Below are 18017 nucleotides of genomic sequence, written 5' to 3'. Positions count from 1 at the left end.
ATCTGGGAAATATTTGATGTTTTTATTACCAATAAACACAAATATTATATATTATATATTCGTTAAAGCAACGCAATTAAGTCAAGGGTATAAATATACCGTTGCTGTTTATCTTGTGAGAAGAAAAAGAAAATACAGGAGCAACATCATTTGCTGCGAAAGAGAAAGTATTACCAGCATAAGAATGGAGTGTGTGTACAGTGTGTAGACAGCATACTAAACCCACATATTACCGTAAAACGATGTATAAATGACCCAAACTGAGACTAAAAGCCTATAGCGACTTGTAAAAGTCTTGACCTCTTGACTTTTCTCACATTTCGTGGCACTGAAGCGATAAATGTCGACAAAGTAGGAGGAAAATTATTATTTTAACAGAAATATGGAAAGCATTTGCTCTAGGTTTTAAGGGGAATGTCTCTTCCAGCTTTGTACATCTTAAGACTGAACATTTTGCGATGTCCCCTTGGTCAGACTTTGACTAGGCCATTTTAAAACCTGACTATGCTTTGATCTAAACCACTGCATTAGAGATTGCTATGTGAAAAAAAAGAGAGAAAAAGGCACTGTTAGCTTTCCTTTTTAAATATTGAAGATAGTAATAACGTTTTGAGACAGAGCACGTCTTACCGTAGAATAGTCAGCGTGTTCGGGTGAAGTTCAGCAGGAACGAAAGAAATTTTTTTATCACATTCAAAAGCTTGATCAAAATCCTCAAGCGGGTTCTTTTTCAATGTATTTGTTTGTTAGACGGAGTTCTGAATCCTGCCGTCCGTTCACAGCAGGTTGACCCCGTGTTTGAGGAGTCTGTGCCGAGCCTTGCTGGGCAGCGAGAAGGCGCTGTCCTGCTGGTTGGGAATGCCCGAGTTCCTCATGGATCCGCCGTGCTGCTGGAAGTAGGTCTCCTGCGCCACGGTGCGGGTGCCGTACACAGCTGTGCCGGCGCTCCTGTGGTGAGCACAACAACCAATAAAACCCTCAGCATACGGAAGCAAAGCTAATGCTTGCAACTTTAAATGTAAAGGGGCAATAGTGTGCATTTTCCAGACACATAAGTGGCATTTTATAGCAGCTATGTTACATCAGTTGTGATAAAAATGTTCTATATTTTAAATATGACTTAAAAGAAATTTTACTTTGTAATTCAGCACCTTGAAATTGGGCCACTGTCTCTTTAAAAACTCCTGCTCTTTCTGAAACTCCGCCTTCAAGAGGTCGTCACAACATCGTTGCTCTGTTAACCCTTTAACAACATTTCTACCAGCGTTTCACTGATTAGTAGCTTCTATAATGAGCTCAGCAGATGGAGTTTCACCAGGTGTTGCCAATTGTTGCTGGCTAGTCTGAAGGAGCTGAGCGGTGGAGTGTGCTGTGAGGCGGCAGCTTGGAAACTGCAGCTCTGAGGAGGAGCTGCGCCTCGAAGGTGGCACTAGGTCCACCCAGGCGTTTTGCACAGCTGAATGGTTCCCGTGGAGATTAAAAGATTTCTCAAATATGCATTAATGAATCAAAGCAACAGTTCAGCAGATGACGGAAGATCATTATAACACAATGTAAAGCTCAAAAAAGTCCCATTTCACATGATGCTCCCCCATTAAGAAAAGGCATTAAAAATGTACATCATGAATGTTAAACATGGAGAACCTGACAAAAAAAAAAAAAAAGAAAAGTCCCTTCCCCCGTCCTCAGCTGAGCTGACCTGATAATAGCCTCCTGCAGAGTCTCAGTGTCAAAGAAATGCGAGTGGAGAAGCGATGTGGCTCGGACAAAGGGATGCTCCGGGGCTCCCCCTGGTCGGCCAGACACGTTGGCTGCAGAGACACACAATGACACAGGACCATTAACCCGGCCTGAGCATGTCTGCTGCACAAAGGAATGCTGATCACAGTTTTACTAATTAGCCGTTAGCTCATTCAAAGACAAGAGTCCCTCCTCAGATCCCGGCTTGTGCTTTGCTCTGGCAGAAAAAGTTCAAACCGGGAAGATGGGAGTCTTACTTGTCAGAGTGCTCTGGACGGAGTCATAATGGGCGAATAAGTAAGGCCCCGCAGCACCTGGGGCCGCCGGAGATATGGCCCTGAGGTGGGCCTCCAGTCCGTTGAGCGAAGCCAGGCTGCTGTGGTTCTGGACACGGGCCACAAAGACAGGGTCAGCGTAATGTCAGGAAAAGCTTGAGAATACCGTATAATAACGTATAGAAGTCGTTTTCCTCACCACTTCCTCCATGGAGGCAGAGTCGCCCATGAAACGAGGCTCCACCAGCAGAGCCAGCACCAGGCTGTTGACCCGGTGCACGTACAGCACCATGGAAACCAGAGGACTCTCCTCCAGGCTGTCGAACGAGCAGGAACCAGAAGGAGGCTGCCTCATCTCCGCCTTGTGACCTCTGAGCTTCCTGCAGCAGACTCCGCCCTCTCCCGCTGCTGTCTTTTCGTCACGAAATGCCACGTTCCCGCAATCGGTCGTCTTGCTGGCAGCACCTCTGTTAAGATGGAGGGATTCCTCAAACGCCGAGCCATCTCCTTCGCTGAGCATCTGGCTAACTCCACTTCCGCCGCTGTGAAGATTGCGACAGTGCGACTCGTCTGGTGTTCCTCCCTCCACTTGATGAGCGTTCCTTCCATAAGAAAAACGGTGGATCGGTGACGGAGGAGACGAGTTGGGGGAATCCGCAGAAGAACCCTGTGACGGAGCCGGACTAAACACGGAATCTTCGGAGCCAGACGTGTGCGGGCTGAAAGACGCCCTCTGAGGGGACTGACAGGATGCTGGACGAGAAGGCGTCGACTCTGAGGACGGGGTGTCCGATAAAGTTCTGGAAAGCCTGGTCTTCTTTGGGGGAGCATCTTTCTCCGGAGCAGAGTGGGAACTGGAGGGAAGAAAACCAAACTGTCAAAACTCTCTTTTTAAGACGTTTGACTAAATCAAATGTGTTCTGTCCAGTGGAGGTGAGGTATGAGCGATATGGGTCGCATCACAGACTGGGCCACAGTCAGTAGCCCAGGGCAACAATTATCTTGGAGAGACCAGTTTTTTATACGTATATATACAGTCAGGCGTACATAAAAAGATAGACAAGTTTTTACTTTATTGTTTGAATCTGAATTTGAGTTGGAATCTAAAAGTACACTGACAGGGGAGAAATGGATCATTCTACTCTAAACTGAGTTTGTTGAAAACATGTCATGAGACAAGAAAGGAAAACACTACCTGGATATTTTGTCGACGGGAGCAGATTGCAGGTACTGCAGCTCAGATGGCGTCAGGAACACAGCAGTGGAGCTAACCGGCCTGCTGTCTGATGTCGGCGAGCTCGTTCCACTCGACCTCTGTGTCTTTGTACAAAAAAGTAAATAACGGTAGCGTGATTTCTTACTAATATAACAGTTTGGTTTTCAACTGAACTATTTTGTCAATCTTAATATAACCACAGATAAAATGAGCAGTTGCTGAGAGGCTAAAAGCTATTAAGCTAGCTCTTTAGCCTAGCTTAGCTAGACACATGGTATGCTAGCGGATTAAATCTTCAATAATTACAGAAAAAGCTGTCTTATTTTTATGTTTTGCTCTTTTATAAATAAGAACTGCAAACTGTAAAGAGATTTTTAGTTTCAATGTTGTCAACTAAATTAAGTGTTAATGTTTTAAATTATTCTTTAAAGATCTGGCAAAACCAAGCTAATTCTTTAGACCTTCAAATGAACCCAGAATCAGCAAAAATATATGTCTGTCTGTCCAAATCTAATTTGTACATTATTGTCACAACATAGGAAAAAATTTTTACTTTAGTTATGGCAAAGTACTAAACCTCCAGCCAGGTTTAATACTAAACCAGCTATCATGACAGAACAAAAATATACAAAGACAGTAACAAACATGGGTTAGTTACTAGTATTACGATACCAAGAGAATAAAATATTGGAGAAATGCCCTGCAACCACATGTTGTTAAGATATCAGAAAAATATACAATGATACTAAAATTTAAATAGTAAATGTATGATATAAATCTGTTACAGGAATAACAGTTGCTTTTTTCGTGGTTGTTTTACTGTCAGAATCTGAAACTGTTCGACGCCAAGACAGCAGAAAGCATTACGAAGAATAAGTCTAGCACTTTGCTTTCCCTCCACTTGTCCCTAAGGGGCTGCCATCAAATCAACAGAGTCAATTGGCCAAACTGCAAAGCAAAACATGAAGTATTGATTTTAAAATCAACTACCAAAAACCATCATCTACTACGCCCTCACACGTCTAACTTCCGCTAAACAGGCAACAATTATTATTCTTTTAATCTTTACAGTGAAAGCAAAACATTTCACATTGTGGATAGAAATAGCTATTGTATACGTTGTGTTGTGAGAAACATTGTGAAAGATTTTTTGACGTATGCTAAACGTTAAAGGTGTTAGGAAAAAAACCTTTTAGGAGAGAGCCTAGAATATTACAACGTAATAAGACACAAAAGTCAAAGATCTGGTCGTTTAAATTCATGTTCTGTAAACGTAAGATCCAGATTTGTTTTGGCCACATGAAGAAAAACAAGACTGATAGATTCCAGAGGAAGAAACTATTGTTAAGCATCATGGTAGAACATAGAAATATTATGGTTTTGGATTGCTCCAGTAACTTTCAGTGGGCCATAAATTTAGTATCTTAAGAGATGAATGAGGGAAGTAATATGCTAAAAAAATCTGACTTAAATATTTGTCCCCATCTGATTTAAGTTCTACCTATATATTTAATTTTTTTTGCCAAGTCTCTCCAAAATGTACATGTACAACTATTCTAACACTGTATTTAGTGGCGCTTGATTACAACAACATTTGCACACAGTATTTCCTACCTTAGTGTAGGTTTCAGTCTCATGAACCATGACCTTTATTGTTAGCTGTGGAGGCATCTGTGTGCTGACAACTCTTGAAGAGATAAATAAAAAGTTAGATATATGTAAAACAGAAGACAAATAACAGGTTTGCCCTCTTAAAACATCAGCTCACCTCCCTCTAAAAAGAACACAGCCTGCCAACACCAGGGGGCAGCGCTGGCACGCCTGGAGAATGAGGGCAGCTTTGAGGAGAAGAAGTGGGTCAACCTGAGAAGAAGCGTGAAAATAGTTACATTTCAGGCCCTGCAGGAAGAAAACTGCCAGTTTTCAGTTTTTAAAAACAGAGTAGGGTATGGAAAATGGCATGGTGTTCTCTTTTCTGAGAGCCCGTTGTGCATCTGTTTTCAGAAACACAAAACTGAGACACCACAGAAGACTTGAATATGGCTCTATAACGTATTGACCCAGATGGGGGCTGAATACAAACTGAATGATTTGTGCAAAAGGAGCCACAACTAGTTATTCAGTGTAAAGAAATTAACATGTTTTTCAGAAGAGTGAAATTTCTGTTTAAAATAGACTCTTTTTTTTTTTTTTTATTGATCACATACAGCAGAGGAGCAGAGCAAACTCATTTTAATCTTGAGTCATATCAAAACCGGATGCTCTTAAAGGGCCAGTTATGCCAGAATATATTAATAAAACCAATAAACAGCTGCTTGTTTTAGTGGGTGTTTTGCAATCAAAATTGTAGATCTTGTGGTGCCAATTTAGATATGCTTGTGAGGAATTTTTATGATATTTGCGCTAATGTATAAATGTAACTTCTTATTGCTTGCCATATCAATTATGGATTATAACTTGACATCAAGTAAGGCTGAGGCAGCAGTCACTTAAACTCATTTACTTACTGTGTAATGAATCCACATAATCTACAATTTTTTCTGAAATGAGTCAAAACAATTTAACTATGTCACCGTATTAAAATGTCGCTTGTAAATTGCTTACTCAAATTCAAAAAACTCAAATTCAGTGCTCATGAAGTCTTGTAGATTGTGGTTTTGGTTTGGTTTTTAGCGCTGTCTCATGGAAACCTCTTTTTTTTGTATTACTAAGTATTATTAAATCATTAAAGTTTGTTATGGGAAATGTGAAGGATTTTTCATGCAATATAAAATCTAGATGATTTTCAAACCACTGCATCCTGCTTATGTTAACAAGCATCAAGATGTAAGCAAGGTAAGATGGAGACATTTAAACAATTTATTGAGACACGCTGAGCACAACACCACATGACCGTTTCACAGAGTCACATCCTGTCTCATCATCAGCGGTGCAAGATAAGAAACAAGCAGCCAAAAGCAGAACTCTGGCAATGTTTGCTTACGTTTGTCAGGTCTAAGGTTCTCACGCTTTGTAAGATGTAGTGCAACTCGGACGGTCCGGACAGAACGTGGGAAAGGTACCGCGCCCACTCAGCGGCCAGCGTTTCCTTACTGTTGAGCTGCAGAGAAAACAAACCAAACGCGTAAAGTCAGATACAAAGTCGGCCTTCTATCACCTAAACATTTCCAGGATTAAAGAACTAATCTCCCAGCAAGACCTGGAGGTCTCACCTGTCCCGTTCTTTTTCTCCATAGGACACATAAACATTTTTAAAATGTACAGCAGGATTTGTTTTAATGCATCTAATCAATGGGGAAACTCACATTTTTCACAGATGAGAGACAGCCAAGGAGAAATTTTCTGATTCAAATATCTGGCTGATATCTCTCTTATTTATTCTTCGACACATAAGCACACCCTTAACTTTTACACCTTTTTGTTTGCAATGCTTCCTAAAGAATCAAACATGGCGGAGTTACACCTGCCTCACCTGATAGCTCTGGCGAACAGAGCCGTTGTAGAAACAGAAGAGGTTGATGAGATGATCCAGGAGCTCACAGACACTGACAGTAGGGACATCCATGGAACAACCAAGAGCCTTAGAGAGAACACACACACACAAAAACATAAACATACATGGTTGAAAAGTAATGCAAAAAAAACAAACAAAAAAACTGTAGATTAAGTTGGAGCCTTTGGAGAGCTCTTACCCAGAAGAAGTCATCCTTCATGCGGATGGCGAACTTGCAGCGACGCAGCCTCAGGATGCGTACAGCGGAGGAGGAAAGCTCAGAGACACAGCGGCCCACTCCTGCAAGCTGACCACACAGCAGGTCCTGCTTGTCCATAGGAGTCTGAGATGACAAAAGGGACATAAAGCCTTTAGAAAGGGATGTGATTTTTTTATCACAATGTCTGCACATCCTTAAAACGTCTGAAAATTCATCCAAAATGAAGGCCTTAAGACGTCTTAAAGTGAGTTGGCCTTAAATACATTTATCACAGGTCTTAAATTGTGTCATGACAGGACTATTAATCTCATATTGCTTAGTTTTTTGGTTTTGTTTTGTTTTTCAGGAGACTTTTGTGTCAGGCAAAAGTTTGATAGCGTCCTGTGGTTGAAACTACCGCGCAGTAGCTGCTAATGGACCCTAGCTAGCTAGCTTTTTGCATCTAGGATAGGTTTGTAGCCATTTGGCTGGATGACGTCCATCTTCGCCACTGATTTACTGCTGTTGCCAACCCCTACATTTCTATAGAGAGAGAAAAATACTTTTAAGTTATTGGCACTACAAGGTTAAGGCTATAGAGAACCATGAGAAGCACAAAGTCACTGCCAAGAGCTCCAAACAGACCCCAGAATTTTTTTTATGTTTTTACTATGCTTTATTGTAACAAAACAAACCCCTAAACAGCCACTATATTTATAGTTTTTCCGTCTTAAACCTTATTCAAGGTGGTATTTTTAAAATATTTCTTAAATTTGACTTGCTGAAACCTACGGATACCCTATTTGTATTTTATGTGTCTGTACTGAACCTGACACACCTCCTCGGGGTAGAAGTAGCAGATACCATCCCTGGTGGGGTCCCCCTCTCCTCTGACCTTTGACCCGTCATAGAGGAAGAAATATCTGCACCTGCAACACCAGCAAACAGTCCTTTCAAGGTGGTGGAGGGGATTCAGAGAAAAATAAGCTGTTGCTCTGAAGCCAGGAAGTTACAGCAGTACAGATGAATGTGTAGGACAGGTCAGGTGCGGAGTTGGGTTTAAAGATCAAATGGAAATGGAAAGGGACCGATCAGAACCAAAACGTGAACGAATCCGATCAGATCTTACCTCCTTGTGTCTGGCGACTTGAGCTCAGCCATAAGTTTTCCTCAGTGGTCGACCATGGGTTTCCTCCTGCAGGCTGAAGATGCACTTTGACAGAAACTATAGCGGCGACTCCGATGCGTAGAATCGCTCCCGCAGAGCACAAACTGTCCGCCGTTTGCGCAAACAAAACAAAAAAAGGGAAGAGCGGGCAGTTTTCTCAACTTTAAATGTCACTTAGCGACTCTTTCTGTAAACGTAAACTATCTTGTGAAACTGACAGTACCACTTGAGGAATGCAGGGCAGTCACACGCAGTGAGAGTCATGTGAAAGTATAGGAAGCACGGAAGGACAAACTTATTCGCAATTCAGACGGCGTTTTAGCAGAGATGATTCTCATTATAACTCGATTTTATATCAACATTTAAATAACCTCCTGAATTAGTTTTAAAGTGTTCCTATATTAGTTGATTTGTTGTGTATAAATTACTCAGTCATTACTGTAGTGTGACTCTAAAGTTGATATTTACAAATTTAAAAACAAAAGGAATTGTCTTTAATTTGGATTGCCTTGTCTTAGTTACCATGTTTGCCTTTAGCACTAGCACTGTTGCTAAGCTAATTACAAACAGAAACTTTTTAACCTACAAGTCTTATGGCAGCTTTTAACTTCTATTTAGGTGTTGTATTCATTCATCATAATTGAATCAATTTAAACAGACCCAATGCTGGAAACCAAGTGACAAATGAGAAGAACAGTTAGCTGAACCAGTTTCTCCTAATATTTGTAGTTGTGTTGTACTAACAGTGCATGTGAGGCTTTTGTGGATGGTTTTGCTGTTTTTTGTCCTTATAAACTAATTCCCTTAGGATATCAATAAAAACTAAAAACACATCTAACATTTCAAGACAAGAATAAATAAAGATTCTTGTATTTATTTTTTATATATTATTTCAAACATTAAACTACATTTCTTACTTTGTTCTGAAAAAAATATTTATTACAGTATATCAAGTCTGCTACTGACAGCAAAGAGAACCATCAGTTCAATTCTAATCAAATATTTAGGTGGAATTTTTACTAGACTCATTCGTGTTATTAGGAATATTCTATTTCTTATTGTAAATTCATTTTAAAACTTAATATTCCAATTTATAAATATTTTTTTTTTTAATTGGCAACTGTTTAATAAAAAAATGATTTTAGGAGCACAAAAGCACCAAAAAAAATGAGTGAAAACCATGACATCAATCTTATTAAGCTTGAACTACGTTTCTGCAATGCCTGGTATTTAGCCTGTGAATGCTGGGAGGTTGTTCGGGTCAATGGTGGACTGAAAAGAGCAACAAAAATACACCTTTTGTTTAGAAAGAAAATCCGTAAAAAGTGACTGAATGAAATCACGACTATAATGTCACCATTAGCAGTTTTATTTTATTTTTATTTGTGTAAATAAGCAGCATCCTCTGAGCGGTCATTTAAAAATCCTTCAGATCCTGTTTTTAGCGCTCGATTAAAAAGCCTAGATGAGTCGCCATGGCGTGGCCGCGCGCATCCTATAGACATGAATACGTAGACGCCTCATACAGCGGTTCGGCCCGTTGCTGCTATACGTGACCGCGTCCGCCATATTGAATGTGGCGTATGTGTCAGTAAACTAATACAAAATGGACCGAACTTCAGAAAGTAACGTTCTACAAAGTATTTTAAGTTAATACTTGTCATTGACACATTCTCTCACACACACACACTAATATATTTGGTAATCAAATAAATGACTAAAGACAACGTTTCTAACTATTGATGTGATTATTTAATTGTTTTGGGGGATTTCTGAATAAAGAGCACAATGTTTTTATTTGATAGAAATGATTCTGATAGTTTTTATATTGACACTAATGAACCGACACACACGTTTACAGTGTTTATTAAAGAACATATTTACATGTTAAATGCACATCTAACATTTCAAGACAAGAATAAATAAAGATTCTTGTATTTATTTTTTATATATTATTTCAAACATTAAACTACATTTCTTACTTTGTTCTGAAAAAAATATTTATTACAGTATATCAAGTCTGCTACTGACAGCAAAGAGTGAAAATAATTGTAATAGAGTAAATTATTTTTATTTCATTACATAAGCTGTATTAATACACTAATATGTTGGATTTACATATTTAAAAATGCACAAAAAGTGAAAGAATAAAACACATTTATTTATTATACTGGGAACACTGGACACAGGCAGGGCGTCAGTCTGCTGGTCACACTGGGAGAACTCCAATGACTTCTGAGACGTCCTGGTACAGAGGCTAAAGCCCAGGATAAAAGAGAAATGATCCAAAAGTGTAATAGAAAATACATATATTTTTCCTTCACATTCAGGAAAAAAAAAGACATTTTCAGCATGTTGGGGCTCTGACTCGTAGCATCTTTATAGCATAGCTGAATACCGGCATTGTGAAGCTGAGCTGTGAAACAGACTGAAGAACAGCAGCTCCAGCTCTGATCCTGACTGACCTTTCCTCACAAAAGCCCCTGGTTTTTAATGCACTTCCCCTCTAACAGCGGTTTCTCATCAGCTCTCTTTCATTAGAAAACACAGTATGAAAACGTTAGTCAAGTTAACAATCAGCGGTTACTTCGAGCTAATTTAGCTACATAGGAAATATTTCTCGGTTGTTTATAAGCGAGTTTCTGGCTGTAAAGTCAAGTAATTCTGCTCTTTCATGCTTACCTGTGAAAGGTAATGCCAATGAACCCAGTTTGTGTTGTAAAACGGTTGAAACAAGTCCACACTGCACATGACTTATGGAGCTCCGATCGCTCTGCTGCCACATACAAGATGGCGGCGACGTAACGCAGGACTCAGCGCTCAGCGAGGCGTCTATGTATTTATGTCTATGGCGCAGCCTGTGGGTCTGTGGAACCAACGGCTGCCTGAAAGAGCGGCGACGTTACTAGGAGATGCTCCGAAAGCGAAATGGCTGGACAGATTTCGATGTTCTGACTTCAGTCTCTGTGTTTTCTCCGCACTCTCGGTTTCATGCTGCCTCTGAGTGTTTAAAATCGGAGCGGTCCTCGCTGTGGATCCACTGGAGAATGGCCAGGCCTCCCAGAGCGCCGCGGACGCGCAAGCCGCGCACTGATGGATTTGGGAATCCTAAGCACACCTGATTTTGTAGAATAATCTCCTGATGGCTAGGAACCCTTCATATATTCACAACAGGAGACAGATTTTTATGACAAACTAGTGTTTTAGTAACTGCGTACAAAAATCATGAAATAAAAAAGGAGAAATAAATACAAATGTACTTACAGCAGTTTAGAAACACAAATTTAAAAAAAAAATGGAACATGACTGAATGCATGTTTGAAGAATTCCAGTGTTATTGAATATGATTGCATAAAAATGAAAGAATTAAACATTCAAATACAGTAGAATGACAATGTTTAAAAAATACTAAAATAAACTCGAATGTCTCACTTTTTACATAATTCTAGATATTAGTGAGGTCACTACAACATGTCCACACTGCACAAGAAATTAAAATAAAACAGGTCAAGTAATCTGAGGACAACATGCATTGTAAACTGCAACCAAATAGTAAATGTAAATGCACTACATAACTTATTTTTGGCCTATAATATTGTCTCCTAAATTTCCAAAACAGTAAGAAAAATTCTAATGCTTACAACGTAATATTTTGTGCTGTCGTTAGCGTTTCCTATTACCCAACTGAACAGTCAGATGTCATAAACGTTAATCAAGTCATTGAAAAAGTGCAGCATTGGGAAGGTGGGAGTTTGATCAACTCTATAAAAACACTCGGAAAGGATCTCCAACTTACAGCAGAACTATATTCTATAAATGTTTAAAACAATTTGCCAGGACTCTGAGACAACACTAACAAATATGTCTGAGTGTGGCATCTTCTGTGACTCTAAAAGCCTACTAATTGTGTCATTAATGACACTACTCCCTTTATTTTAGCTACACTACAGTAGGATAAATACAGTAAAACCTAAAGCAGGGTTCCAAATGCACAATATTCCTATAAACCTGTCTACTTAACTACAGATATGGCAGCCCACTTCTACAGATACTGCAGGCTCCGAACAATAGGATTCGATTATGGTTCAGAAAGTTTATACCTGCAAGTACATTTCAGTAACGTAGAGTTCAATTTGAAAAGTGAAACTCAAACAGAGTGATATATTTCAAGCGTTTGTTTCTGTTACTTTTAATGCTCTCTGCATACAGATAACGAAATACTCACTTTCAGTTCCTGAATAAATTAGAATATTACTTAGGAATAATAAATAAAAATTTAAAAAGGAGCCAGAAGCTATGTCATAGGTGTCTTATGTCGGCTAAAGACAGAAATGACTGAACTGTGGCCCAACAGTTCGTCCTTTTTTTTTGTTTTTTCTTTTTCTTTTTTAGATAAAAGTCAGAACTGAATTATGGTTTAAAATTAGCTGTAAACCATAATCAATAAAACAAACAGAAATTGATACTTGATATACTTCCCCCTGTTAATAGCAAATCTGGAAAATATGTGGTTTCATTTTTTGAAACCAGAAAATGAACTAAATAAATTTTTTCAATTAGATTCTAATTCGTTGAGATTCAAGGAAGATGCTGAAGATCATATGGCTAATAAGTAAAACTTCACTGGCATTTAACCTCGACTGTTAACTGTGGTGTGAAGTCGAGAAGGTTTTGCTCTGACTGAATAGTACAGTGATAAAAAAAATAAAAATTAAAAAATAAAAATAATTTTAATACCTGTTAAATTCACAATTCAAACACTATAAAAATTGTGAAATTGAGCTTATTGTATGTAAACTTGACTACAATTGTGAAGGTTTTTGAGATCCCCATTCTCTATGAGAACTAGAGATATCGGACGCCACCTGCTGGCCAAAATCAGCAGCTAAGATTGCTCATGCTTCAACTTGGATGAGACCGAATGTAATAACATAGTAAATCTATTATAGTGCTAAAGTTCTGTTTCTCGCAGTCATATCAGCTGTTTATCCAGTAGCAGGATTTCCTTTTCCAGTTTCTTCATCTTCAGTGCTCTGTAGGCCATCTCCTGGTCCCGACTCTCGATCTCCTTTTTGAGGTAACAGCAGTAAAGGGTCCTTAGTTCATCGGTCTGCTTCTGAAAACATATAAGCAGAGGTACATAGAGTACCCAAAGATTGTTCTCAAGTAAGAGTGGCACTACTTCAACATTTTTTTACTCACGTAAAAGCAAAAGTAGCCATCCAAGAAATTACGCAAGTAAGAGTAAAAAAAAAGTATTTGGTAAAAAGTCTACTTAAGGAATGAGTAACTAATCAAATTATCAATCATTTAATATATATATTTTTTAAATTCATCAGCAGATGGAGAAAAAATAGAAATATAAGTGGAAATGTTGGTACAGTATTTTAAGATCCAAAATGAACTGAAAATGATCTGATCGTTTCCGTAGCAACGATCAGAAGCTAGACCGTGCCACAGAACTACAGTGAGGTCGTGGATGAGGTCATAGATGACGTCATGTACATCAGTGGTCTCCAACCGTTTTATTACCGCGGACCAGTCAAGACTTAGCAATTTTGCTGCGGCCCGGGGTGGGGAGGGAGGAGAAGCCGTCAGATAAAACTTATGTATTTGGTGTTCCCGCTGAAGCCTTTTTTTTTTTTTTTTTTTTTTTTTTTTTTGCCCCGATTTTCACTTTACGACAATCCTACAACGTCCTGCAGTGTGTGGTGTGTTACTTGGTGGTGTGTTTAATATGCCCGATCTAAAATCGGCCCGATTATCTCAGCTTGTGGGGTTTTCCCTGACTGGGAGCGAGAACGCAGCCTGTTGAATGTGACAGGTAGCCAATCAGAAAGCCCGGTCTGGACTCTGGATGTTCTTGAGTGGAATCGAACCAGTTGGACTTTTATCGTCTCTGTGGTCACAGAGGTTTGGAAAATCGGCCGACAAATCTTTAAATCGTGCCGTGTGAACCAGGCCTAAAACTTACAAGCTCTGCTCCTCTCATCTGGTCTCGACCACTGCTAACGCTCTCGGACTCTGGTCGCTATGGTAACGTTTACATATCCCTTCAAAATAAGATACAGATGCGCCACAAAAAAACGAACATTTGACTTTCATAAAAATTTTAACTCACGATTACGGCTAATGGGAGCCCTAAGCTTGTTTCTCTGCAACGAGTCGATCCCGTCTGGGAGTGATAGGAGACAATGACGCCCGAAGTGTTGCTTATGCACAGGGTGTTTGGTCTCTACGTGGCTAAGCACTTTGAAGCTTCATTGCCTCATTGATGAGCCGGTCATCGCAGACTATTTAGAGCGGGCTTGGAATGTGGGAATCACTTACTGGGATAAATCCATTGTCCTGTCTCTTCTCTGGGCCTTTTCTCCTTCGCAAAGAAACTTTCCAAATACATCTAGTCTGTTTCTTACTCATTTTGCTGCTTGTGAGCTCAATGTTGGCGCGCAAGACGTAACCGAGAGAGAATCCGGTTAAAGGATTTTCACAATAAAAGATCCCCCAGACTCAAATAATACAAAAAACGGAAATATTTAATTATTTCTTGCACGGCCTGTACCAATTGGTCCACGGACCGGTACCGGTCCGCGGCTCGGGGATTGGGGACCACTGTCCTAAAAAGCACATGTAAAATTGTTATGTTTCTTTTCACTTATTTAATCTGTCTGGCGCTGAATCTTGAATCTCACCTCAGCACGTCTGGTCCTGCTTGTAGTCCCTGCTGGGCTGCCGACCTCCTGAAAACTGCTGTTCTGCACATCCTTAATTAGAAGAAAACACAAACATTCAGTGTGGAAAAAAAATGGAATAAATTGGTCAATGAAGCAGGTGTAGAGGTGTCTACCCCGTCAAAATGAGCCTCACTGATGTCCGTCTCATCGCCGCTCAGGCTCTCTGGTTCCGTCTTTGTGACGGGCAGGAGGAGGACCGGATGGCCTGACACTTTTGTCACGTCGACAACGTTAAAGTTGGTTGCCTCCAAATGCAGTGACAGGTTTAAAGAGACTTGACTTAAACTTACCACTCATAAAGGAGCTGTCGGATCCGCCGATGGGGCCGATGCAGGCGCCTCCAGGTAGGACCTCCACCCTCATGGTGTTTTCTCTGCTGTGTACCCCATCCTCCTCTGCTGAGGTCAGAGAGGGGCTTCCCGACCCTCCCTCGGTCCTCAGCACCTCGGCCCTTTTCCTTTTTGCTGTGCAAGTACGAATTTAAGAGCAAACATTGGAGTGCAGGCTTATGAAATGGAATGAATTTGCTAAGCAAAGTCTGACAATTAGTGCAAACAAGTATCAGCAAGAAGGGCGTCTAAAACTCGGCTCTGCTGTTTCCCAAGAGTACCTGTTTGGATGATGTTCTTGTGTTTGACTTTCACTTGCTGCCATGTTCTTTTGTAGCCACTGTCTGAAACACTGAGTCAGAAAAAAACAACAACCATTACTTCATGTACTGCTTAGACATTGAAACTATATCAGGGTTTTTAGGTATTATAAGCCTGGCGGGCCACCAGGCTAAGCATTGCTTATTTAAGTTTTTTTAAAACGTTTGCATTTTTAAGACTTTATAGCTGGTGTTCAGATATTGATCTTCCAATAACATACGATTATCAAGTGATATTTTCCAATTTCCTGTCAATTTTAAACACTTTTTATCTCAAAAACACAACAGGCCGCTGGATGAATGACTGCAGAGTGCCCCAACCACCGGACTTAGGTTTTCTGGGGGAAACCTGGTATATGTTACTATAGAAAATAAAAGCATTGCCACCCCTTGAAATTTTTTGACATTTTGTTGCATTACAACAGCAAATAATGTCCAACGTTAGTCCTCAAAGGTTCTGTTCCTGTTTAACACACCTGAATTAAATGATGGTTCACTAACCATGCTCACCCTATGCTAGTGTTGGTCTACTACATGCTCGCCCATGTAGTAGACCAACACAAAGACGCACAAAATTCTGAAATTCTTTGTAAAGTAATTTAGGTAATGTGCCTTAATCATTTGTATTTGCCCCCCTCTACACGGGTTTCCTGAAATAAAATCTGGTGTAACCAACATATGGCCATATAAACTAAAAGGACAGGCAAGAAAATTTGTCAAAGAAGCAATTAAGAGGCCCATTGCAACTCTGGAGGAACTGCAGAGATTCATTGCTCAGGTGGGACGACATCTACAAGCTGTGCATTCAATTAATCTGTTTTTAGGAAAGAAACTGTTGAAGGAAAGTCACGAGAAATCTTATTAGCCACAAGCTGGTACAAAACAAAAAATGAGGAAGAAGGTAATCAGACATAAAATCCGCCTTAAAAATGCAGGTGTTTGACAAAATAGGCTAGAGATCAAGGGGCAATGCATTGAGTAGAGACAGAATGAAAGAGCAGAATGTTTGCAGGATATTTCCAAATTTAGATGACAAGAAGTGTATTTGGTGCTCTTACGCATTTATTTTATCAGCAATCCTCTGCCAGGCTTCCTCCCTCAGCTTGGAGGCGCTGGTTGTGTTGGATTTGGCTGTTAAGATCTCTCGCTCTTCTTCATACAACTTTAAAATAAGTTCTTGCTCCTTGGAGCTGAAGAAATGAGCCCTCTCCTGCTTTTTATTCATCTGGTAATCTGTGATCATAAAAAATAAATGAATGTACTTTTTTTTTTTAAACAGATTTATATTGGCTGTCTAAAACTCCTGCTTCCTCACCTCTGTCTGCGTTCATCATCATCATCATCATCGTGATCCGGGTCTCGACGTGCGACTGCTCTCCCCTGTGCGGCGGAGCGAGCGCGCGCACTTATCCGAGATGTTTCAATGCTAGATTTAGTAATCAAATCGTAATCCGCTGCAGAAAGATGCTGCGAAACCGAGCCGGGTCGGCGCCACGGTTCGACCCGCGATCAGTCTTGTTGTTAAACAGTTGCCCAGGAGACGGAACCGAGAAATGATGACCGTTGTCACCGGGTCGGTATATCGACAAGCTTTGTTAACCCAGGATTTTCTAATTCGGCTTAACGCGCGTTCACGTGAAAGAGGTGGAGTCTGTAACAAAGACCGAGTCGCACGTAACGCGGCGTCGCGTCGTTATACGACGTTGTTAAGCTGTTCTTACGCTCTGAGCAGGCATGAATGGAAACACGAAACGGACTGAGAAACTTATTAAAGAGCCAGACTTTGACGTCAAATCATTGGTGCATCACTGCCGTTTCCGCTCTCAGGTGAAAATGGTGTGTCTTGATATGATTCGGCCTGGCAGCTGGGTTCCAACATGGCCGGGATACTGTTTCTGCAACTAGGGAACTTTTAAAGTAGCCCGCTAAAAGTAATACGACACTACTATGTCATAATTTAAAAACATCATTATGCTTTAGGACCATGTCAGAATTAAAATAAAGACAAATTTTCAGCTGTACAAGGTATCCCATTAAAGCCGTAGTTACATAATTAGTAAATGTTAAACCATAATACAACCGCGGATCACAATGGTATCAGCAAATTTCACCAACAATAATGTCTGTGACCACAATTATTTCAGATTAGGACCTACAGAAAAACAATTGTTTCACCCACACAAAAACTGAAATGCATCTTTCCTTCAGCTGTTCTCAACCAGTGGTTCCTTGAATTTAACACTTTTACCCACCCATTTAATTTTCCGTTTTCAAGCCAAGCCTTAATACATAATGAGCAGGCTGTACCCTGCAGAAACTGTCAACTATTCCAGCATTAGTCTTTTACTAGAATAAGAGCAAAAGTAATAAACTAAAATTCTTTCATACGATTTCATTTTAAGGGCATAATATGAGGAAGAATATGACTTGAGTAGATGAATAAAATTCTGCGATCTTTACCATCCCAACCTAAACATGTACTTTATGACAATGCATTTCTAAGAAAAAAAAAAATAAACTTAAGAGTCTGCTGCATAAAACTA

The 18017-nt window shown here is 40.0% G+C and overlaps 2 protein-coding genes across 3 annotated transcripts; both read right to left on the bottom strand.

Annotated features, from left to right (window-relative positions):
• Window position 1: 1 nt before the first annotated feature.
• Window positions 2–8410, bottom strand: hps4 (HPS4 biogenesis of lysosomal organelles complex 3 subunit 2). Its single transcript, XM_044111726.1, has 12 exons — window positions 8053–8410; window positions 7762–7852; window positions 6924–7067; window positions 6704–6811; window positions 6215–6331; window positions 5000–5094; window positions 4846–4918; window positions 3211–3335; window positions 2215–2869; window positions 1998–2124; window positions 1700–1811; window positions 2–948 (listed from the first exon to the last, which is right to left on the bottom strand). The coding sequence occupies exons 1-12, from the start codon at window positions 8082–8084 to the stop codon at window positions 777–779; spliced, it is 1851 nt and encodes a 616-aa protein (XP_043967661.1). The 5' UTR covers window positions 8085–8410; the 3' UTR covers window positions 2–776.
• Window positions 8411–10234: 1824 nt separating this feature from the next.
• On the bottom strand, window positions 10235–17919 carry LOC122828293. Of its 2 annotated transcripts, XM_044111723.1 has the most exons (9): window positions 16790–17919; window positions 16533–16707; window positions 15436–15506; window positions 15116–15289; window positions 14939–15036; window positions 14784–14855; window positions 10774–13207; window positions 10435–10622; window positions 10235–10348 (listed from the first exon to the last, which is right to left on the bottom strand). In XM_044111723.1, exons 1-7 carry the CDS (start codon window positions 16818–16820, stop codon window positions 13064–13066), a joined length of 765 nt encoding a protein of 254 aa, XP_043967658.1. In that variant the 5' UTR covers window positions 16821–17919; the 3' UTR covers window positions 10235–10348; window positions 10435–10622; window positions 10774–13063. The 2 variants fall into 2 exon arrangements, with proteins under 2 accessions (XP_043967658.1, XP_043967659.1); XM_044111724.1 differs by lacking the exon at window positions 10435–10622.
• Window positions 17920–18017: the final 98 nt, after the last annotated feature.

The sequence above is a fragment of the Gambusia affinis genome, linkage group LG03 (genome assembly GCF_019740435.1).
Source record: "Gambusia affinis linkage group LG03, SWU_Gaff_1.0, whole genome shotgun sequence".
NCBI classification, from domain to species: domain Eukaryota; kingdom Metazoa; phylum Chordata; class Actinopteri; order Cyprinodontiformes; family Poeciliidae; genus Gambusia; species Gambusia affinis.
The sequence above is the reverse complement of the archived record's forward strand: the minus strand, read 5'-3'. Positions and strand labels throughout refer to the sequence as shown.